This window comes from Engraulis encrasicolus, chromosome 21, assembly GCF_034702125.1.
Source record: "Engraulis encrasicolus isolate BLACKSEA-1 chromosome 21, IST_EnEncr_1.0, whole genome shotgun sequence".
In the NCBI taxonomy this organism is placed as follows: Eukaryota; Metazoa; Chordata; class Actinopteri; order Clupeiformes; family Engraulidae; genus Engraulis; species Engraulis encrasicolus.
The window spans coordinates 32,682,576-32,698,245 of NC_085877.1; the positions used below are offsets into that span (position 1 = coordinate 32,682,576).

General features: G+C 42.7%; 1 protein-coding gene across 1 annotated transcript in view; it reads right to left on the reverse strand.

Annotated features, from left to right (window-relative positions):
• LOC134437378 (endothelin-1 receptor-like) overlaps positions 1 to 1,851 on the reverse strand; it is an 8,430-nt gene extending 6,579 nt beyond the window's left edge. Inside the window, exons 1-2 of the mRNA XM_063186871.1 lie at positions 1,826 to 1,851; positions 171 to 510 (exon numbers count right to left, since the gene is read on the reverse strand). Of these exons, the coding sequence (XP_063042941.1) occupies positions 171 to 510; positions 1,826 to 1,851 (366 nt within the window). The remainder of the gene's footprint in view (positions 1 to 170; positions 511 to 1,825) is intronic.
• Positions 1,852 to 15,670: the final 13,819 nt, after the last annotated feature.

Below are 15,670 nucleotides of genomic sequence, written 5' to 3' on the forward strand. Positions count from 1 at the left end.
ACTTCCCCCGGGGCCAGGCTGGCGATGAGCGCTATGTGGCTATGTGTGTGTGTGTGCGTGTGTGTGTGTGTGTGTGTGTGTGTGTGTGTGTGTGTGTGTGTGTGTGTGTGTGTATGAGCGTGTATGAGCGTGTATGTGCATGTATGTGCCTGCGTGTATGCAGTCCCTACCTTATAGATGTGTATGGGGATGGCTATGACAATGTAGATGAGGTCCCCCAGGGCCAGACTGGCGATGAGGGCATTGGGGCCCGTCCGCATGCTCCTCTCCTGGGCGATGATGCGCAGCAGCGTGGCGTTGCCCACCATGCCCACCACGAAGATGACGCATGACAACAGCGTGTTGACGTACTTGAAGAGCAGCTTGGCGCCCGTCGGCTGCACACAACTAGGGGGCGCCGGGGCGTCTTTGGAAGAGGAGGAGGAGGAGTTGGAAGAGGACAAGGATGAGGAGGAGGAGGAGGAAGAGTTGGAGTGGTAGGCGGAGAGAGGGAAGAGGAAGCGGGAGGAAGAGGAGGAGGAAGAGGAGAGAGGGAGGAAGCGGGGGGAGGCGGGTAGTAGAGGAGGAGAGGAGGGTTTCCTTGGGGAAGAGGAAGAGGAAGGAGAGGAGATGGAGGAGGAAGAGGAGTTGGAGAGGGAGAGGGGGAAAGGAGGGAGGCGAGGAGGAGGAGAGAGGGGGATCTTCCTTGGAGAGATGGAGGAGGATGAGGAAAGAGAGGAGGAGGATGGAGATGCTGAAGAGGAAGATGAGGTGTCATTGCTATGACCACTGGTCGAGGGCAAGTGATTGGTCGAAAGGTTGTCCAGGGTGTCATTGGTCTGGTGGCGCTCCACATCAATCGCCACGACGACGACACAGAGAAAGGTCATCGTAAAGAAGGAGATGATCATGGGATGACCCATGCTGATTCCTGAGAGAGAGAGAGAGAGAGAGAGAGAGAGAGAGAGAGAGAGAGAGAGAGAGAGAGATGTAAAGGTGATTATGAAGGAGGCTAAGAAAGTCACAGAGACCAAAACAACGGCCCTCCGGTATACCATACTTTACTATGATGAGCTATGATGGCAGTCCACTGTCTACATTAGTGTTTCTCAACAGGGGCATTAGAGAGCCATCGGGGGACGTTGAGAGCAAGACAACTGAGAGGGGGCATGGGGGTATTGTGAAGTTCCATTCACATAATAATCATAAAGCATAGTTAGTTATGTCTGTATGGGTATTGTATAGGTACTCTATGTAATGTATGTATAGTGTCTATGCCTCATTGTCTATGTCCACACCTATAGTCTAGAGTCTAGAGTCTATGTCTGTCTGCATGGGAAAGTAAGAAACGTAATTTCAATTCTTTGTATGACCAGTGCATGTAAAGAAATGGACAATTTAGACACTGACGAAGGCAACGGCCGAAACGTTTGTCTACACTTCTGCTGCTATGTAAATACAAAATAAAAAAGAAGAAAAGAAGAACCCGAGTGTGATCCACTTTTTCACCTTCCAAAGAAATTGACAATAAAACCGACTTGACTTGACTTGACTAATAGCATACAGACAGTTAGTACTTATTATAACTAGGCTGTGCCGTTTTCTTCCTGCTGTTGGGTGGGGGCTTTGACATGCTTATGATGAGCTATTGTGCGTTGGCATGCTTATGATGAAGTTAGGGGGGCATATCCACAACATGGTTGAGAACCACTGGTCTGCATGAAAGGTAGAAAAATGTGCTGGTTCATCTAAATTGTTGGAAGGTCTCTAAGGAAAACAATAAAACCAACAAAAAACCTTTAAGCATCCTGAGGACTGTCAGGACACCAGAAAATCCCCTATATACCAGATTACAGTCCAGCCTTCAATCATTTTAGATATAGATGAGGAGAATGACAAGGGTACAGTGTCAAAAAAGGAAAGGGTCAGACCCAGACAAAATAAGAGTTTTATAAATCTCAGCATATTCTGAGAACATGGCACTTGTGATGACTGAACGATATCAACAGAAAAAAAGTTTCTTTGGGATAGAAGAAATGAGCAAAATGAACAAAATTTCATGCTAAGTATTTTTCTATTGTGCCTCTCAGTTAGGCCTACTTGTTGTGTTATTAAAACCACAATTTTGTTGTTTAAATTTGGTGCAGATAAATCAGATGACCCAGGACCACTTGTTTTTCCTGCTACCTTCAAATCAAATAGTTAAAAAAAAAAGATTGATTAAAATCACATAGCAAAAGGCCTTCATAGCAGTTTAGTAAAGTTCTTCAAAAGTAAACACAGGCAACTACTGTATGTACAAACAGCACCAAAATCTTACCTTCCACCCTGGAGCTCCTGCTTCTTGTCTGAGCAGTGTGTAGAGAGACGGAGCGAGAGAGAGAGAGAGAGAGAGAGAGAGAGAGAGAGAGAGAGAGAGAGAGAGAGAGAGAGAGAGAGAGAGAGAGAGAGAAAGAAAGAAAGAAAGAGACTGAGAGAGCACGAAAAATTCCGCAGATACTATGTTCTGAGACGTCTAAATATCCCGTATATGTATCCGCATGAAAGTGCGAGAAGAAAAGAGAGCACTGGAAAATAGTGGTGTGCATGCGTGCAGCACAGCAAGAGAGACTAAAGAGTGACAACATGTGTCTGTGCAGAGATAGTCTGTCTAGATATGCTAGTCCCCTCCTCTAACCTCAGCCTCTTTGTTTTCACTTTCCAATATTGCACCCCCCCCCCCTTCTGCCCACTCTCTCACACAAACATGGACACACACACAGTTGTCCCTCCACCCCCTCCCCGTCACTCTTCCCACTTATGAAAAGTCTTTCTTGTCACCCTTTGAAGAGGAGATATGTAATAGGATTAATTCAGCCGTCCTACTGAACCAATAAACCAAAGTCGTAAAAACTAACACAGGCAATATAACCCACTGCAGCGCTACAGTTTAGTAGTACTAGAATCACGGGAGATAACTGGCTATAGGGGGCCACCCATTGCGAGTATGAGTGTGAGTGAGCATGCCTGGGGAATGCTTTGAGTGGACATCAGACAGGCATCAATAAAGAGCTTTTCCAAAACACAATACCCCCATACACCAAATAATAATAAAATAAATAAATAAATCAAATGAGAAATAGCCCAAGTATTTTCATATGTTTTATTCTGTTTCACAGAGTTTTGGTTTTGGTGGCAGGATTTGCATTTGGCATTAAGGTGAATGGTTTATTTCCAAGTGTTTTGTGCTATGGAATTGTGTGTAGAGTTTTACACGTGGAGCCGTTTTTTTTTTTGCGAAAGGAGTGCAAGCAATAGGCAAAAACTATAATGTCACTAAAATCACTGTTTCAAATGCAAATATAACAATACCCACTAACCACACACACACACACACACACACACACACACACACACACACACACACACACACACACACACACACACACACACACACACACACACACACACACACACACACACACACACACACACACACACAGCCACATCTAGAGGCACTTTCTTGTGTAGCCACTTACCCCAAACAACCTCTGAGCATATGAACATACCGTACGAGCAACCCACATGTTCCCATGGCGTCATGGAACTCCCAGAGTCTGGCATACTGTGTGTGTGTGTGTGTGTTCGTGTTTGTGTTTGTATGTGTGTTTGCGTGTGAGTGTGTGTGTGCATATGCTTGTACACGTGTGTGTGTGTGTGTGTGTGTGTGTGTGTGTGTGTGTGTGTGTGTGTGTGTGTGTGTGTGTGTGTGTGTGTGTGTGTGTGTGTGTGTGTGTGCTTGCGTGCGTGCGTGCGTGCATGCATGCGTGTGCTTGTACACGCGTGTGTGTGCAAACACTTGCATTGTCTTGTGATCTTACTGCAATCATTTTACTTCAAACCCAGCATTGCGTGGAAATGCAGCATGGAAAACTATTCTGGTGAGACAGGGTGGGTGAGTAGAAGCAAACTGGGCAATTTCCTAGGTCCCAGTGCTGAAAGGGCCCCACTGCAATGACTGGTTATGTACTTATTATATATTCAAAGGGGTTCCAGGTAGGATTAAATGTTTAATTACTCACAGTCCCGAGTCAGGCGATGCTTATGCGAGTCATTAGTGAGCGAACGATTGCTCTCAAGGCCACTTCCAGGGTCTGTCAGAAAGCCCCACATGCAACTTCTGACAGCGTGGTCTGAAGGATTATCGTGGGAAACACTTTTCATTTGAAAAATCGCTTTACACCGTGTTCAGATTTGTATCAACAGAAAAACAGTGAAAGTGATGAAAAACAGTGATGAAAAACAGTGATGAAAAACAGTCTCACAGCGAGCTTACTTCGACAGCAATTTTTCATTACTTTGTAGATTTTGAGACAGGCATACCACGGGCACAGCACAAACGACATCATCCTATCTTGTGCCCCTTTAAATGACAATGACACCCCAAGTCCCTCTTTGCCTAGGGCTACAGAATGCATTGAAACTGCCCTGGGTGAGTGGGTGGGCGGGCGTGCTGAACCAATTAAATGATTCATTAAAGTGGCAGACTTTGTTGCCAGCTGGGCCAGTCAGTCTCTAGTCTCTCTCTGGTTGGGGGCCAGATGAATAAGAAAGAGAGAGGGGGGGGGGTGTGTAAACAACTTACATGTTCTCTCAGAATGTCAATGTGTGTGCAAGTGTGTGTGTGTGTGTGAGAGAGAGAGAGAGAGAGAGAGAGAGAGAGAGAGAGAGAGAGAGAGAGAGAGAGAGACAGAGACAGAGAGACAGAGAGAGAGAGAAAGAAAGAAAGAAAGAAAGACAAAGAAAGAGAGAGAGACCACTGACTGCAGGGGAAAATGCAGTAAAACAACTTACACGCCGTTAAAGCTCTGAAGTGGCTCCAGTGGTTTCATATCACGGATATGAATCTTGTTCAAGCAAAGGAACCTTCAAACCACATTGGTTCATGTGTGTGTGTGTGTGTGTGTGTGTGCGCGCGTGCGCGCGTGTGTGTGTGTGTGTGTGTGTGTGTGTGTGTGTGTCTGTGTGTGTCTGTGTGTGTGTGTGTGTGTGTGTGTGCAGGGTCACTGACAGCTTTGGCTGGGCCCACAACACAGTGATCTAATTAGGCCCCCCTCCCAATACAAATAATGTAATGAGGACCCAATTCTGGGCCCCCTCTCTCCCTGGGCCCGGGACAGCATACCCATTTGTCCCTCCCTGTCGATGGACCTGTGTGTGTGTGTGTGTGTGTGTGTGTGTGTGTGTGTGTGTGTGTGTGTGTGTGTGTGTGTGTGTGTGTGTGTGTGTGGTGATGAATGAAAGGAAACAGCAGTTTCATCAACGTCATGGGATGACTTTGTTACTGTGTGTGTGTGTATGTGCGTGCATGTGTGCATGCACGTGTGTGTTACACTTTGAATGAAAAGCGATGAGTCTATTAAACTAATTTCATTAACAGTGCTGTAGGCCAGTGTTTCTCAACAGGGGTGCCGGGGCACCCTGGGGTGCCCCAGGCCCCCCTCAGGGGTGCCGCGGAAACGTGGCTGATAAATAAAATGTAATATAATACATATTTGTCTAAATTGATAAGTTAATGCTAGTCAGTGGAATCTTTCATCTGTCATTTACACACAATAAAGTGAATATAGGTCGCCCCAGTCAGCTGCAACTTCGAACGTAGGACGTGTGACGTCTCCAAATGTGGATGTTGAGCTATTAACTTAATATGGACAGTGGGCCTTGTTGAAATTAATAATTAGGACTACTGTAAAGGGGTGAAATATACACATTAGGGCTGCACAATTATTGAAAAAAATGATCATCACAATTACTTGGGTCAAAATTGAAAATTATGATTATTGATCGCTATCATGAAACAACAATACACAAAACTGAAATTTGTGCAAAATATTATTTAAAAACAAAAAAATGAAATATAACCAATAATGTGTTATATAAGGGATGAACAAAATAAAACTGAATTGTAATAATTATGCAATAGGAAATACCGTGTAGGTGCGCCTACAGATTTTTTGTCCAGAAATACCGGCCTGTCGACATGCTCTGGCTTAAAGGACACCCAAAAGCAGGTCATTTATACTGTCCCCTGCGTGATTACAATTAAATCGTCAAAGCGACAATTTTTGATCATTGAAATTTTTGATCAACTTTGATTAATTGTGCAGCCCTAATACACATCCACAACACAACCAAGGGAAATTAATGGTGTGAACTACAAGTGTTAATATATCATATATTAACACTGCTGATGAAAATCCTGACATATCGATTCAATCATACATGAATCCGACCTTAATTAATGATGTATGAGTAATAAAGGCAATAATGGTGTAAGTAATGTCAGCATCACCACTGTGGATAATGATCCTGCCATATGGATCCAGTCATATCTCAATCAAACCTTATGGCAGTGGTTCTCAAACTTTTTCCATCATTCCCCCCTTCAGAGGGTCTGACTGCTTACGCCCCACTTTGAGAAAGACTGCCTTATGGCAACTCCATGGAGGCTATGTGACGGCATTGTGTAAGGAAGCGTGGCCGTGATGGTTCTGTGGCATTAGAAGCTGGGAGGGGGGCATGCAACTTTCATCACCTGCAGGCTGTGGCCTAGAAGCAACCTCTCCAGGCCTACTCTCTCGGTCCCACTATCGCTACACCTCCTGGCCCCTGAGGCAGTTAACACAGGGAATCACTTCACATTTCACATTTTTTAATATGACATACTGTGTCTTGTTTCTCACTGTCTGCATTCTTTTAGTGGCTCAGGTGTAGGATGTGTGTGTCTCCCATTCTGATAGGCTACAGATTAGCCCTGACTGTTGGCCAGGCATTGCCAACAGGCCTGTGGGTGCCAGATAGTCGAAGGAGCCTCTGAGGTGCCCGCCAGTGATGACTTCCAGATTTTAGTCAATTTGTCTTTTCTTAATTTAAATAAGATTACTTCTTTATAACCTATAAAATAGTTCAGTACAACCTATAACCTAATACCAAATAGTGCAATTTGAGAATAATGTCAAGGACCCTTGCACCTGACCCAACGCAAAGATAGCCTCGCGAGCCATCCTACGTACTTCCGCCAAAGGATTGGCTCCACTACTGTAGTCTGGCCGTGCTTCTCTGTGGAGTGCTTGCAGCAGTAGAATTTTGATTGCAACGCCCCCCCCCAGAAAACAGCCAATAATCGAATACGCCCCCCACGTGGGGACGAAAGGGGGAGAACGCTCGTGACAATGACGTACACATCTGCGCCAGAGCCATTGGTCTGCGCTATGTTGTTGTTGAGTAACTGCCAGCGATTGGGTGAGAGGTGTCCAATAATTTCAAACTATAACTGAGTGCAAACTTCCTGCTTTCTACAATCGCTTCAGAGCAAACAAATGCCAGACCATAAATACGAAATGAAATGGTAGTATTATGGGATGGTCAGGACCAGGCTAACGCAAAGAGCCCTTCGGAACAACTCTACTAGTAGTTGTAGTTTTTAAATTAGTAGACCTCCATTGTTAACAGCACCATACTTCACCAGAGATGTGAAATTGTGCCTATATGCCACTCTGATACAGCTCAGGTAGGCCTAACATCAGCAAATGACTAACGATTAATGAATTAGTCATGGCATTATAATATGTTCACATGATTAAATATACTATTAATTCATGTTTTTTGGCCACCCCAAGTAAAGTCATGACATGATAATGTGTTCACATGATTACTATACTATTAATTAATGTTTTTTTGGCCACCCCAAGTAAAGTCATTACATGATATTACATTACATTGACATTAAATGACATACAATACATGATATTTGAAGTTGGCTAAGGAACACTGCATATGATATAATTTTGAAAATCAACATGGCTTCGACTGGGGTTCGAACTCCCAACCTCCATATCTGTAATCCAGCACATTTGCCATTGATACAAAATGACATACATGGCATTTTAAGTTGGCCAAGGAACACTGCATATGATATAATTTTGAAATCAACATGGCTTCGGGTGGGGTTCGAACTCTCAACCTCCATATCTGTAATCCAGCACATTTGCCATTGATACTAAATGACATACATGGTATTTGAAGTTGGCCAAGGAACACTGCATATGATATAATTTTGAAAATCAACATGGCTTCAAGTGGGAATCGAACTCTCAACCTCCATATCTCTAATCCAGCACATTTGCCATTGATATTAAATGACATACAATACATGATATTTGAAGTTGGCTAAGGAACACTGCATATGATATAATTTTGAAAATCAACATGGCTTCGGGTGGGGTTCGAACTCTCAACCTCCATATCTGTAATCCAGCACATTTGCCATTGATACTAAATGACATACATGATATTTGAAGTTGGCTAAGGAACACTGCATATGATATAATTTTGAAAATCAACATGGCTTTGACTGGGGTTCGAACTCCCAACCTCCATATCTGTAATTCAGCACATTTGCCATTGATACTAAATGACATACATGGCATTTTAAGTTGGCCAAGGAACACTGCATATGATATAATTGTGAAAATCAACATGCCTTCAGGTGGGATTCGACCTCTCAACCTCCATATCTCTAATCCAGCAGCATTCCCATTGAGCCAAGCAGCTGGCTGTCTTAAACAATCCAGCTAGACAATATCACATTGCATTGAAGAGCTGAACAATAGACTTCTGGAGTGGTAGTGCAGCTGCTCGTTAAGAATAGAATGTTGGGAGAGAGTGACAGTAGAGATGGAACACTTTATTGGCTGCACCTGTTCTGATTGACTGAATGTCAGTTAATATGGTGCTCTAAGCAGAGGGCAGAATGAGAATGAGTTTTTTGTCTTTACAAGATCGTTGTAAAAAAACTAAAAGGAGTTGGTACGTGTCCTGCGCACAGATCGGAGTCATGTATGTGATCTCTCTAACAGTCCATGAATGAAGTTTATAGGTTAAACGGTTCAGGCACAAATGGACCTCTTGTGGGACATGCGCTGACCTCTTGAAAAAGGCACTTTTGGGAACAATGGAAACCTCCATAGACCCAGCCCTGACGGTTTTAAAACACCTGCCATTTAAAAAGTATTGGGAATTGGGAGATAAAACTTTGACAATTTGGAGACATCCCATAGAGCTCGCCAACAACGCGTCAACTAAACTTCTAGGTGAAAGTGTTGACGTTTTATGACCGAAAAAGCCTCCCACACTCTAATCTCTAGAGTGGCGGAACCTTGGTTCATGAAGGTTCTACCATTGTTTTCAATGGGGACCCAAACTTGCACAAAATCGCCAAAAATAGGAAAACGACAAGAGACACGGACAAGCCTATTAATAAAAATGATCTCCAAGCCGAGCCGGTCGGTTTAGTGTTTGAACGGTGTCTCTATCTCAAAAGGCCTAGGAGGAGATCCATTTTCTATTTTTACTGCCCTGCACAAGACCAAGAAATAAACTAGATTGCATTCTCACAGAAAATGCTGGAAGCGGGCTTGCCTTTTGGGGCAGAGATGAAACAAAGTACTATTGAGAAAACAAAGCTAAAAGAAATGTTGGAAAAAATCCATCCACCCAGTCAGAAGTTATGGGCCAAACAATTCAGCCATCTTAGATTCAGCCATCTTGAAAGTGTTGTAGCTCTGCGTTTTGGGGATATACTAAATGACATACATGGTATTTTAAGTTGGCTAAGGAACACTGCATATGATATAATTTTGAAAATCAACATGGCTTTGACTGGGGTTCGAACCCCCAACCTCAATATCTGTAATTCAGCACATTTGCCATCCATACTAAATGACATACATGGCATTTTAAGTTGGCCAAGGAACACTGCATATGATATAATTTTGAAAATCAACATGGCTTCTACTGGGGTTCGAACCCCCAACCTCCATATCTGTAATTCAGCACATTTGCCATTCATACTAAATGACATACATGTCATTTTAAGTTGGCCAAGGAACACTGCATATGATATAATTTTGAAAATCAACATGGCTTTGACTGGGGTTCGAACCCCAAACCTCAATATCTGTAATTCAGCACATTTTCCATTCATACTAAATGACATACATGGCATTTTAAGTCGGCCAAGGAACACTGCATATGATATAATTTTGAAAATCAACATGGCTTCGACTGGGGTTCGAACCCCCAACCTCCATATCTGTAATTCAGCACATTTGCCATTGGTAATAAATGACATACATGGTATTTTAACTTGGCTAAGGAACACTGCATATGATATAATTTTGAAAATCAACATGGCATGGGTGGGGTTCGAACCCTCAACCTCCATATCTCTAATCCATCAGCATGCATTCCCATTAAGCCAAGCAGCTATCTGTTATGTACAATCCAGCAAGACTATATCACATTGCATTGAAGAGCTGAACAATAGACTTCTAGAATGGTTGCTCGCACCTGCTCGTTAAGAATAGAATCTTGAGACAGTGACAGTTGAAATGGAACCCTTCATTGACTGCACCTGTTCTGAATGACAGTTAGTATTGTGCTGTAAACAGGGCAGAGAATGAGAATGAGTTTTTTGTCTTTACAACATCGTTGTAAAAAAACTAAAAGGAGTTGACACGTGTCCTTTTCACAGATCGGAGTCATGCTTGTGATCTCTCTTTGAATGAAGTTTATAGGTTAAATGGGTCAGGCACAAATGGACCTCCGTGTGGGACATGTGCTGATCTCTTGAAAAATGCATTTTTTGATAGACTGGGATTCTCCATAGACCCAGGCCTGTTTTTTTTACAAACCTGCCATTTAAAAAGTATTGGGAGTTGGGAGATGAAACTTTGACAATTTGGAGACATCCCATAGAGCTCGCTAACAATGCATCAAATAAACTTCTAGGTGAAAGTGTTGATGTTTTATGACCGAAAAAGCCTCCTACACTCTAATCTTTAGAGTGGCGGAACTTTGGTTCATGAAGGTTCCACCATTGTTTTCAATGGGGACCCAGGCTTTCACAAAATCGCCAAAAACGGGAAAACGACAAGAGACACGGAAAAGCCTATTAATATACGCGATCTCCAAGCCGAGCCGGTCGTTTTAGTGTTTGAACGGTGTCTCTATCTCGAAAGGCCTAGGAGGAGATCCATTTTCTATTTTTACTGTCCCCCTGGACAAGAACGATAATAATAAGAAACAGGACTTAGAGATTACTAATAATCGGGCCTTGCTCTGCAAGGGCCATGCTCCGCAAGCCCGCTTAAATAATAAACAGGACTTAGAGATTACTAGAATCGGGCCTTGCTCTGCAAGCCTGCTTAATAAAAGCACCAAAATCTTTCATATCTGCCTGAACGCAGTACAGGCACTGACTCAGGCAAATTCTAAGTAGGGCCATGTGTTCAAATGTTCTAAACTGAGATGAAAAAACATATTTTTTTCTCTCTCTCTTTTTTTTTAAATTGTTTTACAAGAAACACAGGTAAGTAAAAAGATAGAAATGTGTAACGCAATATTTTTTCACAAAATGCAACATATATCAGGCTAGTGACAATGGCCTCAAATTTTTTAGACACCCCTACTGGAGGTACAGCCAAACCCAACAATGTTGGAATGCAGAACAGTAACAGAAGCTCTGGTTGAGATATGACTGGATCCATATGGCAGGATTATTATTCACAGTGGTAATAGGTGGGACCAAGTCACTAATGTGCAAGTCACAAGTCTCAAGTCTTCCCACTCAAGTCCAAGTCAAGTCACAAGTCAAGTTACATTTGACCAAGTCAAGTCTAAGTCTACATTTTCCAAGTCCTTAACAAGTCACCAATGATTTTCTATTTGCAATCTTGACAATCATAAAGTCATTACAATGAGTAATGAGAGATGAGTAAAACGATGCCAATTACTGAAATGTCACTGAGAAATCAGTCTAAACCAAACTAGTGTACTGTGAAAGAATAAAAAGTCATTTAATTTCATATCTTTTTCACATAAAAATACATTTCATATGAATGTGTACTTAAACATCAAATCGGAGAATGTTTCTTCCTCTGAAGTTAGGCATTATCCCAACATGACTCGTCTTTGACACAACAAGAGAGTTGTCACAGGTGGGACTGCACTTTTATTGGAGGTACCGAATCAACTAGGCCTACCATGAGGAGCAGCATGCCAAATACAACAATTATTTACTGTCCAGACTGAAAAACGGGGAATGATGGGTCTTAGAATTAACCTATATAAAGTAAATAGATGCAAAACAATTCATAGAGTAAACATGATTTTATCAAATAGGCTATGGATCATGTTTTCTTAGAGAATGCTGAATTTGCGAGAGGGTCTGGCTGCAGGCTTGCAGCCGGGTCAGTGGTGACGTCACCACTGAACTGCGGGACAGAGTCGACGTCACACGTGAGCCACACGACAGTCTGTGGGCCTACAAGACCGCGACATCAAGCTAAAATGTAAACAATCCGATCCTCAGTTTCGTCTTTTGAAATTCAGACTTGAAATTGAGAAGACATGTTTTCAACACGTAGTCCTATAATGTTGCTTAATGTCGAATGTTATGTTTTGTGGTCTGTGTCCCCGCTCTGCGCATGTGCAACACGTTGCGTGGAGTAGTCGCCCTTCAGTTTGCTAAAGGCTTGTTTCGCTGAAAGGCTGTCTGTACTCTGTAACATTTGTTTTGTTCGAGTAGCCGAGGTTATATGGCATTTTTCGTGGTTTATTGATACATCACATAATGTTATAACTGTAGTGTGTGCCGGGAAAGAAACGAAAGGCCAACTAACAGAGTATCACGTGGAACATTAAAACAGGCCAACACCTCTTTGCTGGTGGTTGAAATTTGAAAGGCAACACCAACAAAGCAAGCGGCGTTGTAGCTCAGCAAGTTAACCCCATGACTTGCATTTCTTTGGGATAGCGATGAAGTGGACGATGTGGCAGGTTCGCGTCCCCGAGGGGGACGAGTTGTGTTATCATACTTCTGCCACATTCCTAACATTATAATGTTGCCGGTGGTGTACGGAATATCTAGACCAGAACCATTTCCTTGGGTTAATTAAAGTTAAAGATTAACGACACATGACGTGGCCGTCTGTCAAAGATAGCCGGGCCTTTTTTTTTCTTTTTCTGAAAGACGATGTAGTCATAGGCCAACATAAGGAAAGAATAATAATAATAATAATAATAATAAAAACACATTGTGTGCAGTGCAAGCTTGCTATCTCAGTTGCCAAAGTAACACAACTCCCCCTCGGGGACGCAAACCTGCCACATCGTCCACTTCATCGCGTGTGACGTTGACACTGTCCCGGAGCAGGTCCCGGAGCAGGTCAGTGGTGACGTCACCACTGACCCAGCTGCAAGCCTGCAGCCAGTCATTATAGGAATTTGCATGTTTCTAATGCTTTCAATGGGTTGGCCTCCAGTCCTGAGGTGGCGCTAGTGGACCATTTCCTAAGACAAGAAGAAGCCAGAGAGTTTCAAGCAAGGAGAGATAGATATATAGGAGGGCTTACTTACGTCATAACAGCGTAGTACGAAATTATGGCGAGGGGAGTACGGAAACTTTATTCTTCTTCTACGGTCAGTATTGGAAGCATCAGGGAAGCATGCAATGCCACTTCCGCGAGGGTCGGAGTGTGGAACAGGTCATAGGACAGCGTGAATGTTTGTCAGCTGTCCTTAATTACCCCCAGCAATTACTGCTGACCAACAGCTGCAGTTAATTTGGCCACAAATTATCCATCGTGGTGTCGCCCCCACTGACCATGCGCAAGAGAGTACGGAAATAGTATCCATCGCACCCACTGACTAATGACCATGCGCAAGGGTGTTAATTTTCCATCCACTCGTGTCCTCAGTCAACGCCCCCGTACTACATCGTGGCCAATGCATTTCCCCCCGAGAGATTGTTCTTCTGTTGAATTTCTTTGGTTTCAAGCCAGAGCCGTTCGCCTCCTCTGTCCTCATGTGAGAAGATCTACACGAAATTGAGTAAGTAAATGAAGAACTTTCATTTATGGTGGGCGGTGTAAAACTGCTCTTGTGTCTTTTGTGCGTGGAAGCTGAGTCAAAGATGAACACACAGCAGTGTATAAGAGTGCAAGATCTGTGTTTGCTTCGACACTATGCTAGTAACATGTGTAAACACATGCAGGGGTGTAGTTATTATGTATGCATCATGTAAATTTCGAAAAGATTGGAAAATGTGTATATTTAGGCCAGGGTATGTAATGGAATTTTTTTTTAAATAATTTAGCTGGTCATTAGCTACAACGATTTTTTTTTTTGCACGGGAGGGTCTGATCCGTTTATGGGGGAGGGGTGGTGGGGGACATGCACAGCCAACTAGAACTTCATCAAACACGTTGCATGCGCTCGAGAACAGAGGGCTGGCATCGTTTCAGTGTGTTCATTTGAGCCTAATATTCGATTTTAAAGTTGGTCTTTCACAACCAACAAAGAACAACCGACCTGGATGTATATTAGGCTACCTGTATTAAAACTTTGCACAGGCAAGGGAATTGGATGACACATGTGGGACTATTATCCTATTTATTGAAGTGCATAGCACTTTTGTACTTGCACTTATTATGGTGCAATGCAAAGCATGCACTGCGTTATCTCGTTTTACTTCTCTTCCTCTTTTAAGTGGAGCATTTAAAAGTAGCCTAGTTTATTTACAGAATGCATGCTACTCATTCACAAATCCTGTGCTGTCTATAAATGCAATTTGGTCTTTCTTTCTTTCTTTCTTTCTTTCTTTCTTTCTTTCTTTCTTTCTTTCTTTCTTTCTTTCTTTCTTTAAGTGGTACAAGATGTACTATGGGTGAAGACTTCTCGCACTGGCCTGCTCTGTTAGAAGTCTGTAAGGTAAGGCATTCAATGCTGTCTTTAATGTTTTTATTTGTGAATTAGATTGTGAATGTGGTTGTGGCTTTCCCCTAATGTTTATCCTTTGGGCTCTTAAAGGGACACTGTGCAGGAAATGGACAAAAAAGGTACTGCAACTATGCTGCTCATTGAAACTGGGCTGTCTATTGCCAAATTTGATCTTTACATGAAAGTTTACTAAGTAATAAACAAATACTTTCTAGTATGGTCCAAGTAGAAACATTTTGGCCTTTAAAAAACAAATGTCAATGAAAGAAGATGTGATACATTATGTTTCATATTAGTCTTAGAAGAGAAGAATTTTTTTTGTTAAGATTTATTACATTACATTACATTATTACATTACATTGCATTTGACAGACGCTTTATAACCAAAGCGACTTTCAAAAAGAGGACATAATCAAGCCAACATCACAAGCAAATACAAAGTGCACAGGAGATATACAACAAGTGCAGTTGCAAAGAGGGGTTAGTTTTTTTTTTTTTTCATAAAAAGTAAATGACGAGTACACATACACACAAACACACACACGCAAACTAAACTAAACTAAACATCATGTCAGGAGTCTGCCCTGAGGCAAAGCCAGCTCAAGCATTAGTCTAGTAGATACTCTCGAAAGAGGAAGGCCTTTAGTTGTTTCTTGAAGGCTGCAAGAGACGTGCTTAGTCTTGCTGCCTCTGGGAGACCGGTCCACCACTTGGGTACCACAACGGAGAACAGTCTTGACTGGGAGTACCTAGAGCGACTGGATGGCAGAGCCAGACGGCTTGTGCTGGATGAGCGCAGTTCTCTTCCAGTAACATAAGGCGTCAGTAGGTCCTTCAGATAAGCTGGGGCCGTTCCTGTGATGGTTTTGTA